Raw genomic sequence first — 19,566 nt, 5'->3', positions numbered from 1 at the left:
CTAGGGAAGAGCCTGTGTTCTCTACTGATGACCAACAAAATGGCGATGAAAACCAGACACCTAGTGCTTCAAAAAAAATAAGGTACCATGGCAAATTTTCATTGTATTTCATGCATGTCCTGTCTCTGGATCCTATAGCTGATGTAACCTGCATGTCCAAGGTGAATCGCAGGAGAGCTGGTAAAGGCCCCTGCAGTCACTCATTTGTCACTGTGTTGCATTCCCAGCTTGCAGCACTAGAAGCTCTGTGGTTAGTGTCTGTGGTCTTCTACAGGAGTCAAAATAGATTGTGGGTTGTGTGTCTTATTCACAGAATTGGTGTGGTGATTGTGCAGTTACTGCATCAGCTCCCATGTGGGAGTTGGGGGAGCTGGTGGTGACAGAGCTTGTGATGTTGGGGGGGGTTCTCTACTGGTATTTAGAGAAATGCATCCTAAGCTGGACCCATGTTCAGATGGATATCAGATCATGCTCTTATTCCAGCACAGAGCGCGCCTGTCTGTTTTGTAGGCTGCAGTGAGGAAGGAAGAAGTTGTGCCTAAAGCCTTCTAACCAGGACCTTGGGGACCTGGTTCTTTGTCGTGCCACAAGCTTTCTTTACCTTCTCTCTTTATTCTCTGTTTGCAGACAAGAGCTGAAAGTACAGATTGTCAGTTGTTGCAGACAAAAAACCCCAAACCCCAAGATATTTCAAGGGGATTTTTTATTTCATTATTATCTCCTTTAAGTTTACAATCTTGTTTGCAATCCTGCAGACCTGGACTACTGATTTCTCTTTCCCCTTAGACTGACAGACAGTCGTTTTCAAGCCAGTGACCTGGAAAAGCTGTGTGCAGTCCTGAAGGAATGTAACAGCATCTCTGAGCTGGAGTGAGTCTTTCTTAACTCTTATGGTCTTTATCTGCTTTCTTTGGGATATTGAGAAAATGCCAGTTGTTTTTTCTGCAGTGTTCTATGGAGGAAGTGGTAGAGATGTAGCCTTATGAAAGGCATAGCTTTATATGGGCTAATATCCTTTGCCAAGGAGACATACAGTTCTAGTGCTCTCTTAGGGAAAAGGTTGCAGGACATAAGTCTAGAAAGGGGCTGTTTGATCACTTAGCCTGACTTCAGATGTTACAAAAGCTGTAAAAGCTTGCCCTGTCATTTTTGGCTTTGGGCCATTTGGGAGAAAAGCTGCAGAGGCTGAGAAATCCCATCCAAATCAAGGGTGGGAGCCTGTGTTTTTGCTGGTGATCCCACATATGGTGTGCAAGGACCTTCAGCACCAAAGCACTTTCTTCCGTTAGTGCTGTGTGTGGGGAGTCATCCTGTCTGCTGACACCAAGACGTGAGCAGACCCAGCCCTGATGGAAAAGTTAGCCAACGCACACCCCCACATCTAGGTTTTGAGGACAGAACAAGGCCCAGCACAAGCATGTATTCTAGGTACCACCACCTGAGGGCTGGCTATTCCCTTAGGCCTGGCAGCCTGTGGAAGAGATTTTTAGGCTTTGCTCTTCTTAAGCAATCATGTCCCTTGATCTCACATGGGCCATAGCCTCATTGTAACCCTTAGGCTCTAATGTCAGAGTCCAGTTGCTTCTCCAGGCCTAACCTGTGGCTCCTCTGTTGTGCCTGTCCAGGTTGATAATTTCTCAGAGCTGTGCATTTCTGATCCCTGGTAACTGCATTAAAAAGCACTGTCAGTCCAGAGGGGTCACTTGGTGGACATGAGAAAAGGATGAGCCCTGAGCTAGGTTTTTGGCTGTCTTGTGTTCGTTAATTCCAGTCTCTGGTTTCCCTGCGGGCTTTAGTCATCAGTGGAGAGGGGCAGTGCACGTGTTGTTTTGATTAGAGTGCCCGTGTTCTGCTTTCAGAGCTCTTGTCACTAAAAGCTGATTGTGCCCATTGGGTTTTTTTCTATGAAAATTAATTGCCTTTCTTTAAATCCTAGCCTATCATATAATCATCTGGGAGACGAAGGACTTTTGCAGCTGTTTCGGTTCCTCCCGAATTTGAAAATGTTAAGGTCTCTCAAGTGAGTAGCTCCTGTTTCTCCTTACTCATGGATGGGTTTTTGTGGGAGTATTGGTTGTGGAAGCACAGTCCACATTTGGGAAGGTCGTTTCAGGATCAAGCGCAGTTATGTTCTGTGTCTGTTGAGGGTAGACCCACTGTGCTATCTGGTCTGTCCCCACCTATAGTGCAGAACAGTTTGACTCCACTTGAAGTTTGATTGAGATCAGTGCCCAAGAGCCTCTGTATTCAGTCCTCCATGAAGGAGACAGGTGGTCTTGTGTGCAGGTGTGGCACCTGGTTTCTAAAACAGGCTGGAGTATTTAGCAGGCCACTGAATTTTTCCTCTCCTGGTTCCTCATCAGAAGGAAGAGCAGTCCTTCCTCTCTTGAGGTGGACACTTTTGGAAGATAAATGCTGGGGAGCTCCAGCTTCAGCAGTGGAGTCTGAATTCAGCCGCCATGGTGGCTTATGTTTATCTGGGTATTTTACCTGGTACTCCCATTGCAAGTGCACTGTGCAGGACTGTGGCTTAAGGAGTATAGCACCATTCTGTTTTATTGAAAGAGATATTTATTGTTCCTGTTTGATTAATGGAACTCAAGCCAAGACTGTTCCAGTTACTGACAGTCTGCAGCTTCTCTTCAGGTCAGTGCAGTGAAACACACTGCTGTTATTTATCTGGGTTTTTTTCCCCAGCTTCAAGCACACTGCCCATGGTCACACTAGATACTGTGACAGACTTAATAGACCTGAGCATGATCTCAATTAGTGGGGGTTTTATACTGCTACAACTGTTGTTTCTGCCTTTCATCAGTGTCTTGTAATAAAAGGAATTCCATTTAACCATAAGAAAAAAAAACTTGTGTGGTGAGGATGGTCCATCACTAGTACAGGTTGCCCAGAGAGACTGTGGATTCTCCATCTTTGGAGATGTTAAAAACCCAGGTGGACAATGTCCTGAGTGGTCTGCTCTAGTCTAACCCTCCTCTGAGCAGGAGAGATTGACTAGATTATCTCTAGAGGTCCATTCCAGCCTCAATTATTCTGTGATTCTCTGAACTCAAAAAGTGAGGGATGAATTTAAAAAATCCTGGAGTGAGTTGTGTTTGCAGAACTGTAGTTAGAAACACAGGCAGAAGGTGGCAAAGAAGCTGTCTCTGAGAGTGTTGGAAAAGGATCGCTATTATCAGGTGACGCAGTGTAAATTGCTAGTAGTTTTGCTTGCAGCAACTGATTTAATCTCTTCTTCCTGTAGGCTTAATGACAACCAGATCTCCCTGAACTCTGTGTTTTTCTTAGCTCAGTCCTTATCTACATTGGAACACATTAAAACAATGAACCTCAGGTATGACCAGCAGTACTTTTCCTAATTTTTGCTATTTGAAACCTCAAGCTGTGGTTTTTGAGGAGTGATGCAGGAGCACATGTCTTCAAACTCCATCCTAATGATGTTCTTTTCTGGTTACAGCTTAGGACACATGCAGGTGGTTCATCTAACCTTTTGGGAGAGAATCAGGTAAAATCATACCCACTCATCTGTCTAAGCCTTTCAAACTCCTCCTTATGAAATCTTAAATAGATGGTGATGTGTGAGTCCCTGAGGTGTGCCATTTGGCTCCAAAGTCCAGTCAGGGTGGTGGAAGCAGGGTGAGCTGTTTTATGGCTGATGGATTGACAGTGGCTTGAGGGTATGGAGCAGATGGCAGTATCCAACTGCTGATCGGGGGTGCAGTCATCTTCCTCCTGGGCCAGGGCAGAGCAAATGCTCAAAGTGCTGAGTGGATGCAGAATTCTCTGGAGGTTGGAAGAGGGATGATAAGGCCATTTTTCATCTGGGGATGACATGAACCTAATTCTGGCAGGTGGTGAGAAAAGGCAGACTGGAGCACGAGGCCACTGCCACTATCTCACCCTCTTCCCCAGCTGCAGTGTGGAGAGTCAACTACATGGGGGCAATAACATCAGCACAACTCATGGGGTAAACTCTTCTTTCCCCAGGGTCAGAAGTACCAGCAGATGGAGAAGTAGTTTCCTGGTGCATCCCAAGCATGAAGCAAAAGGACGGTGCTTTCGGTATGGCAGCCCCAGCTTCCTTTTGTCACGCAGGAGTGTAGGGAGAGATGGCTCTGGGGGTCTGTATCTGTAGTGTAATGTGTGGAACAGACCCATCCTTCCAGCTGTGTCTCCTCAGAGAGCTGTCTTATGCCCTGCCTGCTTTTGGGCACTCAGCTCTCTTGGAAAGCAGATGTTTCTTTCCTCTGCTTGTATCCCATCATGACTGATTCCACATGAGACACCTCTGGAAAAGGTGCATCTTTAATATATCTCTCTTCCATCCTCTTCCCTGCTGAAACTGGTCAGAGAGGCCAGTCCACGAAATAACACTTGTTTACAAGGGAGAAGGTCTTGGCTGATGTAATTTGGCAAAGCCTTAAAGAGATCGGGCCAGCTGGCATCAACCCAGGCCAACAGGTATTGGTACTTTGTGGTCACTGGAGGCACACAGTGATATGCTGGAGGTGATTGGGTGAATAATACACCCTCTTGGAATAGACTTGGGATGTCCACTGCTACAGGTGTATGCAGGAAAATAAATAGTGCATCTTTTGCTTGGCTAAGCTCAAGGGGATTGTCTTGCTTTCCTGCAGGGGAAGCTTCTACCTATAAATAATGAGATACAGATCTGGCTGGCTACTACATTCGTCCCATGGAGACCTGCCAGTTTGTTACCCAGGAAGGTTTCTGTGATTTCCTTCTTGGAGAAGGACTTAGGAGGCACCATTCCCAGCCTTGGTCTGTGACAGCCAAGACAGTGCTGAGCAGGGAAAGATACTGTTCAGTCTCCTGATACAATTTAAGTGCCAATGATGTGGCTCTAGGGAGGCAACACCCAAAGTGACATGGTATTTTGGTGGACTGGCTCTCTTGAATCAGCTCAGAGCTGGTGAAGTCATCTGGTTGTCACAGGTTTTGACTTTTCAGTCCTGGGTTGTGGGTAGCAAAATATATGTAGTGGAAGCAAGAGGGTTGCTATGGGCCTTGTCCTAGGATGTGAGGCTCCGGGTTATGAAAGGAGTGTTGCCATACCATGGTCATGGGAAATGTTTAGCTCCTGAGTGCTTTGTTTTCTTCAGTCTCAAGGACTGCAGAGTGGGTCCAGAGGATGTGACCAGGCTGTGCCACATACTGGCTCAATGTCCCCAGCTGACAGAAATCGAGTAAGTGTTGTGCAGTCAGCAACCCTGCCTGTCTGTCTGTCTCCCCAACCCACACACACAGAATCGGCGTTCAGGTTAGCAGCTAGTGTAAATTTGCTCTCCTCTCACAACAGCCTCCTAGAAATCCCTGCAAAACTTCATCCAGATGCTTAGATAAACCCACACCTTCTACTGTTCTCTCTGTTTCAGAGTTTGGCCTCTCCTAAGTCTACCATGTCTGTGTGTAAACACCCCAGAACATGTATGTGTTCTCACAGTCTTCCTCAATCATGACTAGGCACAAGTCTTGTCATCTGCTCCTCGAGACCCTGGCTTGTAGTATAGCCAGAGCAAGAGCACCAGGCCCACTAAGCCGTGAACCGAACTCCTGAAGAGCTGGTCATTCCAGGCAGGAGCTGGGCACCAAGAAAATTAGCATACTGGTCAAAACAAAAACTGAGTAATAACAAATAAAAATAACATAATAGCCATATTGCATGCACGAAATACATCAGTAGCATCATTTTGTAAATTTACAGTAATGAAAAAGTAAGACTTTTAAAACTGGAATGTTAGTTGGCTATAGAATGTAGTGGAACACAGAGATCAGCCTGTAAGGACTAAATCTCACCCAACTTTCAGGGCTTTTCTGGACATGTCCTTTTTCAGAATTTGCCTGTAACACCCCCATGTGCATGTGGGTGTGCATGTCCATGTAGATTTTATAGAAATACTTACAGATTGTCCCAGTTTCTCTTGGAATTTGTTTCCTTCCATGTTTTACAGTCTGTCTGGAAATTCATTGAGTGACCAGAGCATTGAGAGATTACTGAGCTTCCTGCCATACCTCTGTCATCTGACACTACTGAGGTAATGTTTGGGGTCCCTGCTTTGATTGCTGCCATGAAACATTGGTTTGGAAAGTGTTAATACCACAACATATCTCAGGAGCATTAATCAGTAATTGTAGATCAACAAGCTAGGCAAAGAAAATGCAGAAACTCTTTCACACCCATTCCTGTCTTGTTTCTGGAACCAAAGCAGCACTGAACCTTTCTTCTTTAGTGATAACTAGAGAAAAAAAAAATGACAGGAGGAGAAATACCCACCCTAGGCACAGCATTCCAGATAATCCTCACTTAGCAGGTTCCATGGAACGTGACTTATGGATGCTATCCATAACATATGTAGAACTTGTTGGTTGACACATAGTGACAGCACACCACCTGTGTGTGTGATCAGCATCTCACAGCTCTGCCCCTGCAGGGATCTTGGCCATCTTTTACAAGATGTTGTAGCATGGAGGAGCTGCAGTGTCTTGAGACACTGAATTTGCTTGCTCAGGAGGTTGCTTCCAATCTGGGGTATCTCTAGTCAAGTAGCCCTGAAGAGGAGTTGTTCAGTGTAAACCCTTGGTCTGTACTCCCTCTTCAGTCAAAGGAGTCTCTCCTTTAGTTAAAGGAACACTGGGTGCCTGTGCTCAAAACTTTAGACCCTTGCTCACTGATCTCAAGTTAAATGGGGTGGATCCAGCCTTTTGCATCTCAAAGTAAACAATGGGAAAATTGGGCCATATGTATCGGAACCTTTCTTCTTGGGAGCTAATTTAATTGTTCTTTCTTTCCCCTCCTTTTCAGTATTAGGAATACCACATTTTCCCCAAGTTGCATGGTCTTACTCATCAATTCTGTCAACCTCTGTGAGCGGATCAGAATGGTAGAAGTCCGGTAAGACGCTCAGACTGTTTGGAGTCCAGCAGCTCAGCTTTAAAGGGGACTACTAAGCTTGTCATCTTTGAGAAGCATTGCTGAAGGACTGTCTTTTGTGTTTGCTTCAGGTCAAGTAAAAATGCTTTTTTGCATTTAGGAGCAAGCATGCGAAGCCAAAAGACATCCTGCAGGTACTGGCATAAAACACTTAATCATAATTCACTTGTTTTGATTAGGTTTGAAACATTAGTGTAGGTAGCCAAATCTCTTCTATGAAGAACTCATGGGCTGGTAGTCAAGGAGCTTGGGCTAGTAGCTGAAGTCTTGGGGCTCAGTTCAGCTGCCTAAGTGCAACTTGGTACCATTTGGATGCATTGAGATGGCAGAGGCACGTGCCTTTCTTGAATGGCCACTGGACTAAGGACCATCTTGAGTGGCACCAAATTCTGCTGCACAAGCAGCTGAATTGAGTCCTAGCCACCACATTTTCCAAATGTGTGCCTCAAATTCTGGGTGATAATCTCCATATGAGCATCAGTGTGATGTGTATGGGATACATGTCTGTGACCTCTCTGGGAGTGATGGTTGCTGGGTGCCTCTGTAAAGAAGACTGTAATATGTCACCATTTAGGCACCAAGGAGATGGCAAAAAATGTCAAAAGATCTGTTTCCCACTTATAAACTGGGGTTTGTCATTACTAACCTCAGGGAGGCATTACGAGAAGTATCAACCACTGGCCCAGCTAAGGGCATTCATCTCAGTGAATGTTGTGTGGAGACTGGTGTAAAAATGCAACTTCTGGTGGGCAGCTGTCACTGCTCAGGCTGAGCCTGGTTGCCGGCCATGCTTTAACTCTCTTGCTGTCTCATATGCAGGCTGACGGACTGTGCCATTGGTCAAGGGCAGATAGATGAGCTCTGCAGAGTCCTGGAACAGCATGGGTGGCTGGCAGAAGTAGAGTAAGTGGGGCTCGGTTCGTTACCATGACCTTGAACAGGAGTCACTGAGGGAGAGCTGGGTTGGCATGGTTCAGCATTGCCTGGGGTTTCCCAGCCTGTCTGCATGTGTATGTGTGCTCGTTCAGACTATTTAGAAACAAAATTGTTTAGTAATCATACAGGTCCTTTATACATATATTTTAAGAGGGCTTGAGCTGGTGGGATGACTGTCTTGGGATTTTCACTCTGTGGCTGTTTTGAGGCATTTGTTGCTTCATCTGAGCTCTGCTCTGAGCTTGTGTTCAGAGCTCTTCATCTGAGCTTGCTCTGGAGCTTATGCATGAGGTAGTTTTGTAGGGCAGCAGTTTGTTTTAGACAGACCTGTAATGGCTGAGCTGGGATTTAAGTCCAGGAAGTTTGGCTTTTTTCTTCAAAGCTTCTCAGAGGAGCATTGCTGCTTAAAAGGCTGAGTTTTAGTTGACCACCTTGTTCTTTTACCTTTCAGTCTCTCCAGGAATCAGCTGGGAGATGAAGGCCTGAGGTGCCTCTTGGACCACTTGCATCAAGTGCCTGTTACCTGTTCCCTCAAGTAAGAAAACAGACTGTGAATCTGAGGTGCCCTAGCAGAAAGGTGTTCACGTGATCCTCCCTGAAGCTGGTTTCATGCTTCTTGCCCACTCCCACTTGCTTGGGAGACCACAGCTCAAGACCTCCAGGCTAGGGTGACTCAGGGTCTGACCCAAAACCTGCTGAAGTAAGTAAAAGTCTTTCTATTAGCATCAGCAGGAGATAACAAGGCCAAGAGTGGGGTAGTGTGACAGAAGTTGACCCAGTCCCCTGAGTTTTCAGTTCATCACTTCTGGTTACGTTGTCTTCTTTGAATAACTCAAGGCCTGTAGGTGCTGTGAGCTTAGCTGTGCCCTATGCCAGCCTCTTCCTTTCCCTTTTTGGTGGGGAAGCAACTACTCCAGCAGTTGGAGTGCAGGCTGGAAGTTGGCTGTGTCACCCAAGTCATCAGCGCTGTGTCTTGGAGGGGTTTGGTACATTTAGCACAGCTGAAGGGGCCCAGCACCCCACAAACTGCTCTGCCTTTAGTGCCAACTTGAATTTCACCTGTGTGGCTGAGGAGCCTGGGGACAACCCTGAATCTTAACACCTGAAAAACCTTCCTTCTCTTCTGTGCAGTCTCAGCCATAATAGGATTTCTCAGGACGGAGTTCTGCATCTCATAAATGCCTTTGCCACATCTGGAAATACTACCGAAGTTCAAGTTAGGTGTGTCTTTCTCCTCACTAATTTCTGATTCTTCCCTGCATGTTTTTCTCTTAATTATCATAAAGCTTGTTATCTTCAGGTAATAATGATGAGGGCCATGTTTTCAACTACCTTTATGTATAAATGCATGCAAAGCTTTTGTTTATGTCCATTTCTACTGGCCAAACATAGCTGCTAAGGAGGAAGCTAGCAGAACTGTTATTCCACAGGGCCAAGTCATTTTTGTGTATAAAGACACAGGTTTCAGAGTGAGTCTGTTGAAAGCAATTTCCGATGTTCTTTACTTGGATTTGTGTCTTTATCTCCTTTCCTCTCTGGCAAAAATAGCCCATGGGTTCTGGGCTTGTTGCACTGGCATGAACTGCTTGTCACAAGGCTGGGCCATGCTGCAGATCTGACCTTATCAGTGTTTATGTTCACATAGACCAGTTGGTCTGTTGTGAACCAAATTTAACCAGGGTCACTTCCATTAATTCCTGAAGTTAAATGTGAGTGCTGAATGTTTTGGCTGCACTATTTTAAAGCAGATCAGTTTCCTGTTTTAGCTCTCCCCAGAGCTTGACAGAGACAAAAGGAGGCAGACAAAAGCAGGGCAGATCAGGATTGCTTCTCCAACCACCAGTGCTGCCTTATGCCAATTTAGCATTAGCAAAACCTTATTGAAGCATTTCCCTGGGCTGGTTTATTGTAGGGAGAGGTGACCTGAGCCAGGTACCTCTGTCACTGCTGCGCTGTGTTGCTTTGTACACTTTGATGTATTGTTAAATTCTGACCACTGGGAAAAATTGTCATTTTCCCTCCAAATCTTACACTTGCATGTCTTCTCTGTGCAGTTTGTGCTCCAAAGCAACTTTAATCATCAAGTTGACAAGCAGAGATGATCCGAGAAAGATTTTGAGGTAATGGTACAGATTTTTTTTTTGTGATTTCTTTGACAAAGGTGGTGTCCTTTTTCTAGGGACAAGGCAGACAAAACCTCTTGCAGGCCCTAGCTCCTGGCATGGTGATATTTAACACTAATGGATAATACATTTCCTTTGGTTCACCTTCTGAGAAGAGCTTTCTCATGTCACAGAGAATCCCACATCCCTTTCTCTCACTGCTTCCCCACTGACTGTTCCTCACCTAGGAACCTGTAGGCATGCCTACAGTCCCTGTCACAGGACAGGGTGCTGCAAAAAGCTGCACCATTAGCATACACATATGCTGTATCAGAACATCTCAACAGATGCTTTTGAAGTGTTGTCACAATCTTTTTTGGAAGCCCTGCAAGGCATTTAAAGTTTTGGTGCCATCCTTCTTTCTCTGTGGGGAAAGGGTGTGATGCCTGAGATTTCTGGGTCAGAAAACCTGAACTGTTTGTAAGGGACTAAGGCTGTTGTCTTTCACACCCTTTCAGACTCTCAGAGTGCAACTTTCAGCCAGAGCACTTGGAAAAGTTGTGCTTGCTCCTGGAGAAGTGTACTGGTCTGACAGAGTACATGTGAGTTAATGGCTGCTTGGACCTATTTGGGTGGGCTTGTTTGCAAGCTGTTCATTACAATGACCTGTGGTTCTAGATCCTCGAATAACAACATGACAGTCCAAGCTGCAGAAAGGCTTCTACATTCACTGAGGAAAAATCTGGGTCCTCTGAAAATCAGGTACTGTGTCACTGCCGTTTTAGGTCTGAGGCTGGTCTGATCATCTAAGATCTCCTTTCATCAAAACCAAAAGTGAACTGTGCTTCTTCCAAAGATAGGTAGCATTGGCCTGAGAAATTCCTATGGGTGACTCTGAGTTACTGGTATTTCGGCTTTATCTCCTTGATTTCTACTGAGCATCATGTAAAGCTGTGGCCATAAACTGTGCTACTTCTGCAAACCTCTACCTGCTTTACAAAGAAACCTGCTAATTCTGGTGAACGCATTCCTACTGTGTCCTTGCCAGAGCATCTCACAGTTCACCTGGGTAACAAATTCTTCACTTCTCCAAAATGTGTTGCATTAGAACACAAGGGCCAGGCTCCCTCTCATTGCTGTCAGTGGTAGGCAGGCAGGAGGGAAGTTAATGTTTGTGTCCTCCTCTGCAGGGAAGCTGGGCTGCTTCTCTGTTCCCAGTTTGCACCCTCTTTCCTATGTAGACCTTACTCTGATGAGCAAAGCAGCCTGTCTGTGTGTATTAGAATGCTGAGCACTCAGCTGACAGGGGCAGAGATGGATCCGTGCATGTGAATAAAACAAAGGTGCCTATATTCTGCTTTGCAGCATAGAGGAGCCGTGGGTAGGTAAAGAAAGCATCACAAACCTTCTGGAGCTGGCTGTCCAGGCCTGTGGAAACATAACTGAGATTACGTAAGTAGCACCTCAAGTTCAGGTAACTTTTAGATATTTTCTTTTAGCCTGATAAGGACATGGGATTGGAGCCAGCACTTGCTCTTCTGTTCTTTATTCTCTGTCTCCAGTGCATTTGTAAGCCATTAGCCAACTTGAAGCAAGTTTGACCCAAATGTCTGGTGGGTAGAAGTGCTTAGAAGGTTTGTGGTCGCACACCTTAGTAGGTGTAGCAGAAAGGGGACCATGTTCCTGGTCTTCCTTGGGAGAAAAGGTGCCCAGATTAGGCTGGCTTTGGAACTAGTTTAAATATTGCAGACCACTTCAGAGATGAGTGGTTAGGATTCATGCACCAGCATAGTCCTGTGCCATCCAGTCCTGAGTTTTCTCCTGGAAAATAGCATTTTCTCTCCCTCAAGAGTTCATAGGCTTATGGTGTTCTCTAATCTCTACCTTTCCAGGATATGTAAAGAAAAAACCCTCTTCCAATTAGGCGTAAAGTTCCCACACTGCCTGGAGAAGGTGGAATCAGTCGTTAGCAGGTGAGAAAGTGACTATTTGTCCTTATTTTCTGCTTGTTCTGAAACTCATCATGGTATGAAAAACATCTTCAGAGTGTCTGATGCTCTAGTCTCCATGGATTCAGTCTCGGAGTGCCTCTGTGCCACATGTCTGGAAGGAACCTTATTCACGTGCATGTGTCTTTTGGGCCACCCTCCTCCAGGCCCATACTGGACCTGCATGAGGTAGAAAAATTTACTTACCTTCCCCACAGGACCAGGAGCACTCAGGAGACACGAGCACTTTGAAGACTCTTAAGACATGCTGGCTTCTGCATGAATGTATATAGAGAGAACAGCCTTAGTGTCTTTTTCCCTTTGTGTAGCTGAAGAAGGTGGCAACTGTCTTCTCGTGCCGTTGGGGATGGGCTGTGTTTCTCTATAGTGGACTGTGGTGTAGATGGGACATAGCAGGAGAGGCCAGGGAGGGCTCTTGCAATGCTCTGATCTGTTCCTAAGCCTGCCCCTAAGGGGCACCAGACGCTGCAGTGGGTGTCTGCTGATCATCACTGACAGTTGTGTTGTGTGTTTGTATACTGCAGATTGCATCTGTACAAGCCAGGAATCAAGCATGCTTGCTTCTCCCAAAGGGTTCTTGAAAAATGTGCTCAGCTTCAGAAATTGAGGTGAGTTGACAGGCATTGTAGACGATTTTTTTGGGAAGGTAGTAGCTTGACTTTGTGTGTGCAGGAGTGCACACGGCAGGGGAGAAGCCAGTGCAAGGTTGCAGTCCTTGCCCTCTGGGTCCCCTACTTAGAGTGTTTGGATGGAAAATAGAAAAGACCCATAAACCTAGTGGCTTCCTGGGGTATTTGAAGGCATCTAAATCTCTCCCCTGTGCCCAGATAACCCGTCCTCTTTTGTCATGGCTGGGAGCCCCCATGGGACCTCGCCAAGTATCAATGTCGTGACACTTCTTCAATGTCCCAGCACCACTATGTTTTAGTTGTGGGCTTGATACAGACCTTTCGTCATCAGTGGACATAGCCCAGATCTGTTGTTCTGTTCTTGCAGATGGTCTCATGTTGAGCTCCACAATGATGAAGCAGAAATGCTAGTCAGGATTTTGCTACCTCTTCCAGAGCTGAAGAAGTTTGGGTATGTGCCCAGCTGTGGTCTTTTCCACATCTTTGTCGTTTGCTTGACCCTGTGCCTCGCCCTGATCCTCTCTGAAACACTCTTTGTCTGGAATATGGCCATGAGCTCTGTGATCTCTCCTGAGCCTTGTCTAGGTTGTAAACTCAACAGCTCTCTGCAGTTCATGCTGAAGGTGGTTATAGGGGCACCATGTGCATGTCTTGAGTTTTTTTCCTCTCCCCTTTTTTGAAGTGAAAGCAATTTGAGACTGAGACCTTGGGTCTTGTTTACATTGTAGGTAAGTTTATACTACCCTACTGTGTAAGAGGTTTTTCTGGTATGAATAGCATTCAGTCCTTTTCACAGCCCTCTTCAACTGCCTGTAAGTGAGAGACAGGCTTATAAAGGGCATCTCTGCCCAGTGAAATGCTGGGGATTGGTTGGCCCAGGCCGGGACTGTGCTGTTTGGTACAGGTACATCATGTGAACATCTCTGAACTACCTCATCCTTGTAGTCCTGTGCATGGGAAGTGTGGAAATCTCTCAAATTTACTGGTCCCTGATGTCTATGCTGGCTGGGGTTTGGGATGGGGCAGTTTGTCTGTCAGTGAAGTAAACTCCTCTCTCTAAGTGTGCTGAGACCTGACCTTATTTGATCCTTGCTGTTTTGCAGGCTGACCTCTAGCAGTATTATGCCAACTGGAATTGATTACTTGATCACAGGCTTGCAGAATTGCCAGGCCATTGAAGAGCTCAAGTGAGTGTGTTGTTACCAGGCTGTCCAGAGTCTGTCAGGTCTTTCCAGAAGCTTTAGTTAAACTGCAGCCTCTCTTCTGCCTCTGCTGTGGAAGGGTGTAGTTTTCCTGATGGCTGGAGGACTTCAGATAGGGAAGAAGCAGCAATTCCTTTTTATTTGCAATGAACAATGAGTGAGAGAGATAGAGATCAGTAGTCTGTGGCAGGGAATGTCCAGTAGAGAAATCAAGTGTTTTGGTAGTGAGTTTTGCATGGATCTTTTCCCAGCTGGGAGGCAGTGTTTCCCACACAGCAATCCCAGAGCCAGCATTTTACTCAGGGTGGATGATCATGTGGCCTGCACACAGAGGTGGCTTTTCCAGGCACCTACATGTGAGGCACCCTTCTGTTACGAAGTGCCACTGGGCCGTGTGTGCCGCTGTTGTGAGAGCTTTGCCATCTTGTGGTCACAGTGGCACCTTGCTCCATGACAGGCTGGGTTCTTGCTCCAGAGGTTTGGGATTCTCTTGGTATTTTATCAGGATCCAAACACGTCCAGTAGAATTGCCTTAGCGAACAAAATTGAAAACTATTCACAGGGACTAGAATACACTCCCACTTCTCTTCCACCCTTTTTCTGCTCTCCTGTGCTCTGAGTGCTCACATGACTGCCTGTGGGTAGTTAGTTGTTCCTGTGTTATTTCGTCTTTTAGCCTGGGCTACATGGAACTCAGCAGTGCTGCCATTCCTAAGCTTGTGCTGGGATTTCGTGAAATGCCATCTCTGAAAAGGCTTATGTAAGTATGTGACTGCAGCTTGCCCCTAGCCCAGCTTGTGATACTGAATAACAGGATCTTAATGTCCATTTTCCTGGGGATGTTGTTTCCAGCTTGAACCATAACAATATTAGTAATGATGGCTGCTCTAGACTCACAGAAGCCTTGAGGAATATGCGCTACATGGAGGAAATCAAGTAAGTTTCTTCTTTCTGCAGTCTCTCATCAGCAGAGGTGACCACTAGTGTCAACATTTGCAGAGACCCAGATGTGCTTATACACGATGTTGTAACAAAAACAGGGAGGTTACAAAATGCTCATGTATGAGGTACCTTGGGCTAGAGGAAATTGGAGTTTGATGTTCAGAAGAGGAGAATTTGGTCTAACCCCACTCTTCTGCAGTCATGTAGAAAATGGATTAAACAACCCCTGGATGTAAATCTTCCCTGGAATCCCTGGGATCCAGAACAGGGCCAGAGGTCCCCTTCTCTCCTGGGAGAGCCTTAGACCCAGTACTTCCCCACTCTGAAAAGATCTGAATCTAGAGCCAACCCCAGGCTTGCTCTGCTTTTTATCCTCTGTCTAGCCAGATGATGTACATTCTCCACTGTAGTAGTTTGGAAAATAATAACGACCTGTTGCCTGTCTTGGTATTCTGGCTGAAGTAATTTCCCACCTATTAACAAGATCCAGTGAATTTGAATGTTCTTTGCAAATTTTTTTAATGCCTTATTAACAGCTGTTAGTCTTTCATGAGGTAGTTGAGATAAGCAGCTCTTTTGATTCTGCTGCCAAGGTCAGAGGTGTCATCCGTCAGATGGGAGACATTAAGATCTCATACTTTGCCTGGTGCTTAGCATTTTCCTTTACAACACAGCCTTTCTTCTCTTTTTTAAAGTTTAAGCCACAACAACATTGGAGATCCAGGCCTGATGAATTTAGCTGCTGTCCTGCTGGAAATGCAGAACCTGAAGAGAATCGAGTGAGTCCCTTTGCTTTGTTTGCAGCGATTTCAGTTATGGCCACAGTTGGTGGGGATGCCTGCATAAGAAGCCCTTTGCCACCTTCATTTATACAGTGTTCCATCTTCCAGTTTTCAATGTCACTGAAGACCTGATACAAAGTCTACCAAACCAATGGAAGGTGTTCCCTCTGCTGCCCTCCCATGTACAGCTGGGACTGGCAATGACTCTTTCTGCCAGTGCAGAGACTCTCAGAGAGTGAAGTTTACAGCCATGTCCTTGTGGAGTCACCCCCAGACACAGCAGTGGGCATTTGCCATCCTTCGCTAGCTGTTTGAATGGAGAGATCTCTGGCTCAGTTGTGTCTGGGAAAGTAAATCTGCAAGCTTGTGGGGAATCATACAAGTCTCAGATCCACGCAGCACCTTTCCTCGGGCTATGTAGGGTTCCCAGCGTGGTGGGCCCCAGTGTTGCTGCACTGCTTTCTTTTACTAGTGGATATAGAGGTGAAATTGAGAATTTGTCAAAACGAGGACACAGTCTCTAGACAAGGCTCTCTCTGAGAGATATGAATTCAAACTGGCCCTTCTCTAAGGGAACAGAAATTAGAGCATGCAGGCTGTTTGTTAGGCTCAGCTCTGGAGTATGCCTCATAATTTTTTGAAATAAAAACCTGGAAATTACTTGAACAAGAAAAGGAAATCCCCAGTTCTGTCTGGGAGAGGGAAAACTGTTCCTTCTCCCAAGTACCTGCAGGGGCAGGAATGACTCAGTACTTGACAAAAAAACACTACAAATCCCCAGGCCATTTTCCAGAGACCTGTGTCTCTGAACACACCACTGCAGCCCTGTATAGCCCATTGATGCAGTGACCCAAGACTCCCATCATGCCAGGCAAACAGTGAAATATCTTAAGCTGGTATGTTCTGGTTCTTATTCAGTCACTGAGAGTCTTTCATACTTATTTTAGCCTTTCAGGGAACAGTCCTAGTCCTGCTGGAGGGGAAAAGCTGATGGAAGCTCTTGCCTATTGCAAGCACATCGAGGAGTTACTGTAAGTGTGTCATTTCCAATGTCCCTTCAGGAAGCTGGGCAAAAATCAAGGCAAAGAAACCACAACTAATCTGGCTCCAGTAAAGCCAAAACCATTTCTACCACTGATTCTTATGAGTGCAGGGTAAAAACTCATAGCTACATGAGATGTGTGGTGCTGGGTGTGGGAGGTTTGGGGATTGCTTGTTCACTGCAGTCTTTTGGAGATTCCCAAGAACCATACAGACTGCATCAGTGGGGAAGAGATGAATCTGCTCTTTAATAGCAGTCGCAGGCATATGGGCTGTGCAGTGCCTGTGTTGCCTAAGAAATCAGCATCAATCTATATGGCTGCAAAGATGGAGGGAAGATGACAGATAGAGGCTTTACTCGGCCAGATTTATTATCAGTTATTCCATTGCAGACTGGTTTATAGAACAAACGTGTCACTGCCATATTAAAGAAATAAAATAATAAAAAAAAATACCAAATCAGAAAAAGTTATTTATGTTACAGTTAAAATGCTGGAGCTATTCATATAACCTTCAGATTACAGCATGCGGGACTAAGGGCACGTATTAAAAAGTGCAATTTTGGTGTAATTTCAGCTCAGGACAACCTAGTCAGGAAGGGAGATCAGTATGCTCCTGAGAAGTGGAAGTCAGTTTTACTTCCCTGTTTAACTCCTACTGCAGGATTACAAAACCTCGTTGTTCTTTCCTCCCATTCCTAGTGTCCTTTGAATCATGGACATTAGTTCCTTTCAGCATAGTCCCATGCACATGGAATGGAGGTCACAGATACATGGGGGTGACACACAGGTGAGGAATGAGGCTCTGTAGTTCACTGTCAGTAACATTTCGTTTCTGCTCCTTCCAGACTGTCAAGGAATGTTTTTGGAGACAGGACAGCAGTGAAACTTGCCCTCTGTCTGCCTCACATGACCAACCTCAGGATCCTGCAGTAAGTGTCAGCCTCTGCCCCAGGAAAGCTGGATATCCTGGGAATATGTGGGATGGTTGAAAGAAGGCATGGAAAAAGGCGTAGACTGCAGTGGTGCACTGGTCTCCTGTTTAGACATTATTTTAAGTGTCTCAGGATTGAGAAACCCTCCACAGTTACTCTGTTGCTCCAAGTCATATCAACTATTCTTGCATAATCTCTTGCAGCGTTAACTTTAGAGATGAACCAGGCACTGTATATACAGTAAAATAACCCTTAAAATTGGTTTTGAGTATGTTAGCTCCTAATGCCTGTGGCTGTCCTCTTGTTCTGGTGTAATGTAAGCATAAATATGAGCACCTTTTGTAGTCCCTCACAGTTTTGTGCAGGCACCTCTGAGTCATTTTTCCCCCTGAACTCAGTGGTATTATATTTTTAAACCTTTTATGGGAGTCTTTCCAGGGCTCTAACATGTAGGACTTTCTCATACTGTTTTACAGTAGCAAAGCAAGAAATTGGTGAGCTGGAAGAGCTCACTGGGCTCAGTTAGCCTAGTGGTATGTTTTCCAACCTGTGTCTAAGGTATCATCAAAGGATATCTTAGATGAGAAATCCCAGTGGTGGGAGACTTCAGTCCTCTGGATAGGTTCTTGTCTCACTGGAAAGGTGTTGGGAAATCTGCAGACATGAGGTCACATCCACTCTTTGTTCTTAAGGCCATTCCTCACTCATCTCAAACTGATCCCATGTGCACAGAGCTGGAGACAGACTCCTGATGGTACTATGCTGCCTTTGCTTTTGCAACAACTGGCTGACTGTGCTCCTTTGTTGTGAGCATTGGCAAATCCACTGGACTTGCATGTCCTTAGCCCAGGTGTCACTGGCAGCAGCAGGAGCCATGTGACATGCTAGCCACATTGCTGGCCCCCACTGTTGCCTCCCTGTTTTCCAGGCCCCTTCATTAACACTAATCTACAAGGGTCCCAGGTTATTACCAGCACTGGGTGCTCATTCAGAAGATGTAGCGGTTACCTTCCTAGCAAGTTAAATATGAGCTTTTGTTACAGCTTTATTCTAAAATAATCCTCCAATGCTTATGTTTCTTTTGTTAGCTTGCAGAACAATAACATTGGGCCAGCAGGAGGGATGGAGCTGGCCAGAGCCCTGGTGGTGTGTGGGCTGCTAGAAGAGATAAGGTAGGCCATGGCAGGTGCACTTGGGATGGTGCCAAACATATGGACTGGTATCACTCTGCAGGTGGGAATCATTTCAGCTCACAGGCCTGAGGCTGTCAAGTAGGGTTTTTCCATGCTCAGGGTGACTCTGCAGAGGGCAATCCCTCCACCCGTCCTAGACACTTTTTGTAGGATGAGAGGAGACTCTCTCTGAACATCACTGCAGTGCACTGCCTGTGGGGCAGCTTGGATCATTTTAGATGTTAAACCTTGTCTGCCAGTGCTGTTTGCAAAGCTTCGTGTAGCCACGTGCCTTTGAACTACTGTATGCAGTAACCTGGGGAGCAGTAGAATTTCTGAATATGGAACTGAAAGAATGGAAGTGATGTGAATTAACTCTTTCTGCTGCATCCTTGATGCTACTGTTCTTTGTTATGTGTTTGTTTATTGTGATACGTTTGTTATGTGTTTTATTATTGTTATTTATTTGTTTATTATTTGGACAATGCCCGTAACAACATGCTTTAGCTTTTGGTCAGCCCTGAATTGGTCAGGCAGTTGGACTAGATGATCACTGTAGGTCCCTTCCAACTGAAGTTATTCTATGCTATTCTATTCTATTCTAGTCTTAGATAACAAGATGAATTAGGTTATTGGTCATTGAAGTGTGAGAGATGTGAGAGCAGCAGAGGTATTGCCATGGCTTGTGTTTGCTGGTAGATGAGAACAGAGCAGCACACCCTGATAAAGGCTGGAAGGCAGTTACTGCTGCCCCCTGAGTCTTTGAGAGCCATGTCTTCTTCTCGCTCTCCCTTACCATCATTTCCTCTCAAGTCACGCTAGTCATTAACTCCAGTATAACTTGTTATTTCCA

At 45.6% G+C, this 19,566-nt stretch overlaps 1 protein-coding gene across 10 annotated transcripts in view; it reads left to right on the top strand.

Moving 5' to 3' along the window:
• NLRC5 (NLR family CARD domain containing 5) overlaps positions 1-19,566 on the top strand; it is a 51,860-nt gene that overhangs the window by 24,539 nt on the left and 7,755 nt on the right. For 8 of the 10 annotated variants that reach the window (XM_075040536.1, XM_075040542.1, XM_075040541.1 and 5 more), the window contains 27 exons: positions 5-82; positions 787-870; positions 1,937-2,020; positions 3,257-3,346; positions 3,470-3,517; positions 4,000-4,074; positions 5,136-5,219; positions 5,985-6,068; positions 6,836-6,925; positions 7,036-7,098; positions 7,784-7,867; positions 8,352-8,435; positions 9,032-9,121; positions 9,955-10,020; positions 10,521-10,604; positions 10,681-10,764; positions 11,368-11,454; positions 11,895-11,975; positions 12,536-12,619; positions 13,008-13,091; positions 13,744-13,827; positions 14,519-14,602; positions 14,695-14,778; positions 15,480-15,563; positions 16,514-16,597; positions 17,455-17,538; positions 18,630-18,713. In XM_075040536.1, coding sequence (XP_074896637.1) covers positions 5-82; positions 787-870; positions 1,937-2,020; positions 3,257-3,346; positions 3,470-3,517; positions 4,000-4,074; positions 5,136-5,219; positions 5,985-6,068; positions 6,836-6,925; positions 7,036-7,098; positions 7,784-7,867; positions 8,352-8,435; positions 9,032-9,121; positions 9,955-10,020; positions 10,521-10,604; positions 10,681-10,764; positions 11,368-11,454; positions 11,895-11,975; positions 12,536-12,619; positions 13,008-13,091; positions 13,744-13,827; positions 14,519-14,602; positions 14,695-14,778; positions 15,480-15,563; positions 16,514-16,597; positions 17,455-17,538; positions 18,630-18,713 — 2,196 coding nt within the window. The remainder of the gene's footprint in view (positions 1-4; positions 83-786; positions 871-1,936; positions 2,021-3,256; positions 3,347-3,469; positions 3,518-3,999; positions 4,075-5,135; positions 5,220-5,984; positions 6,069-6,835; positions 6,926-7,035; positions 7,099-7,783; positions 7,868-8,351; positions 8,436-9,031; positions 9,122-9,954; positions 10,021-10,520; positions 10,605-10,680; positions 10,765-11,367; positions 11,455-11,894; positions 11,976-12,535; positions 12,620-13,007; positions 13,092-13,743; positions 13,828-14,518; positions 14,603-14,694; positions 14,779-15,479; positions 15,564-16,513; positions 16,598-17,454; positions 17,539-18,629; positions 18,714-19,566) is intronic. The other 2 variants (XM_075040540.1, XM_075040539.1) reach the window with 2 other exon arrangements.

The sequence above is a fragment of the Buteo buteo genome, chromosome 11, assembly GCF_964188355.1.
Source record: "Buteo buteo chromosome 11, bButBut1.hap1.1, whole genome shotgun sequence".
Classification (NCBI taxonomy): Eukaryota; Metazoa; Chordata; class Aves; order Accipitriformes; family Accipitridae; genus Buteo; species Buteo buteo.
This window is presented reverse-complemented; position numbering and strand designations above follow the sequence as displayed.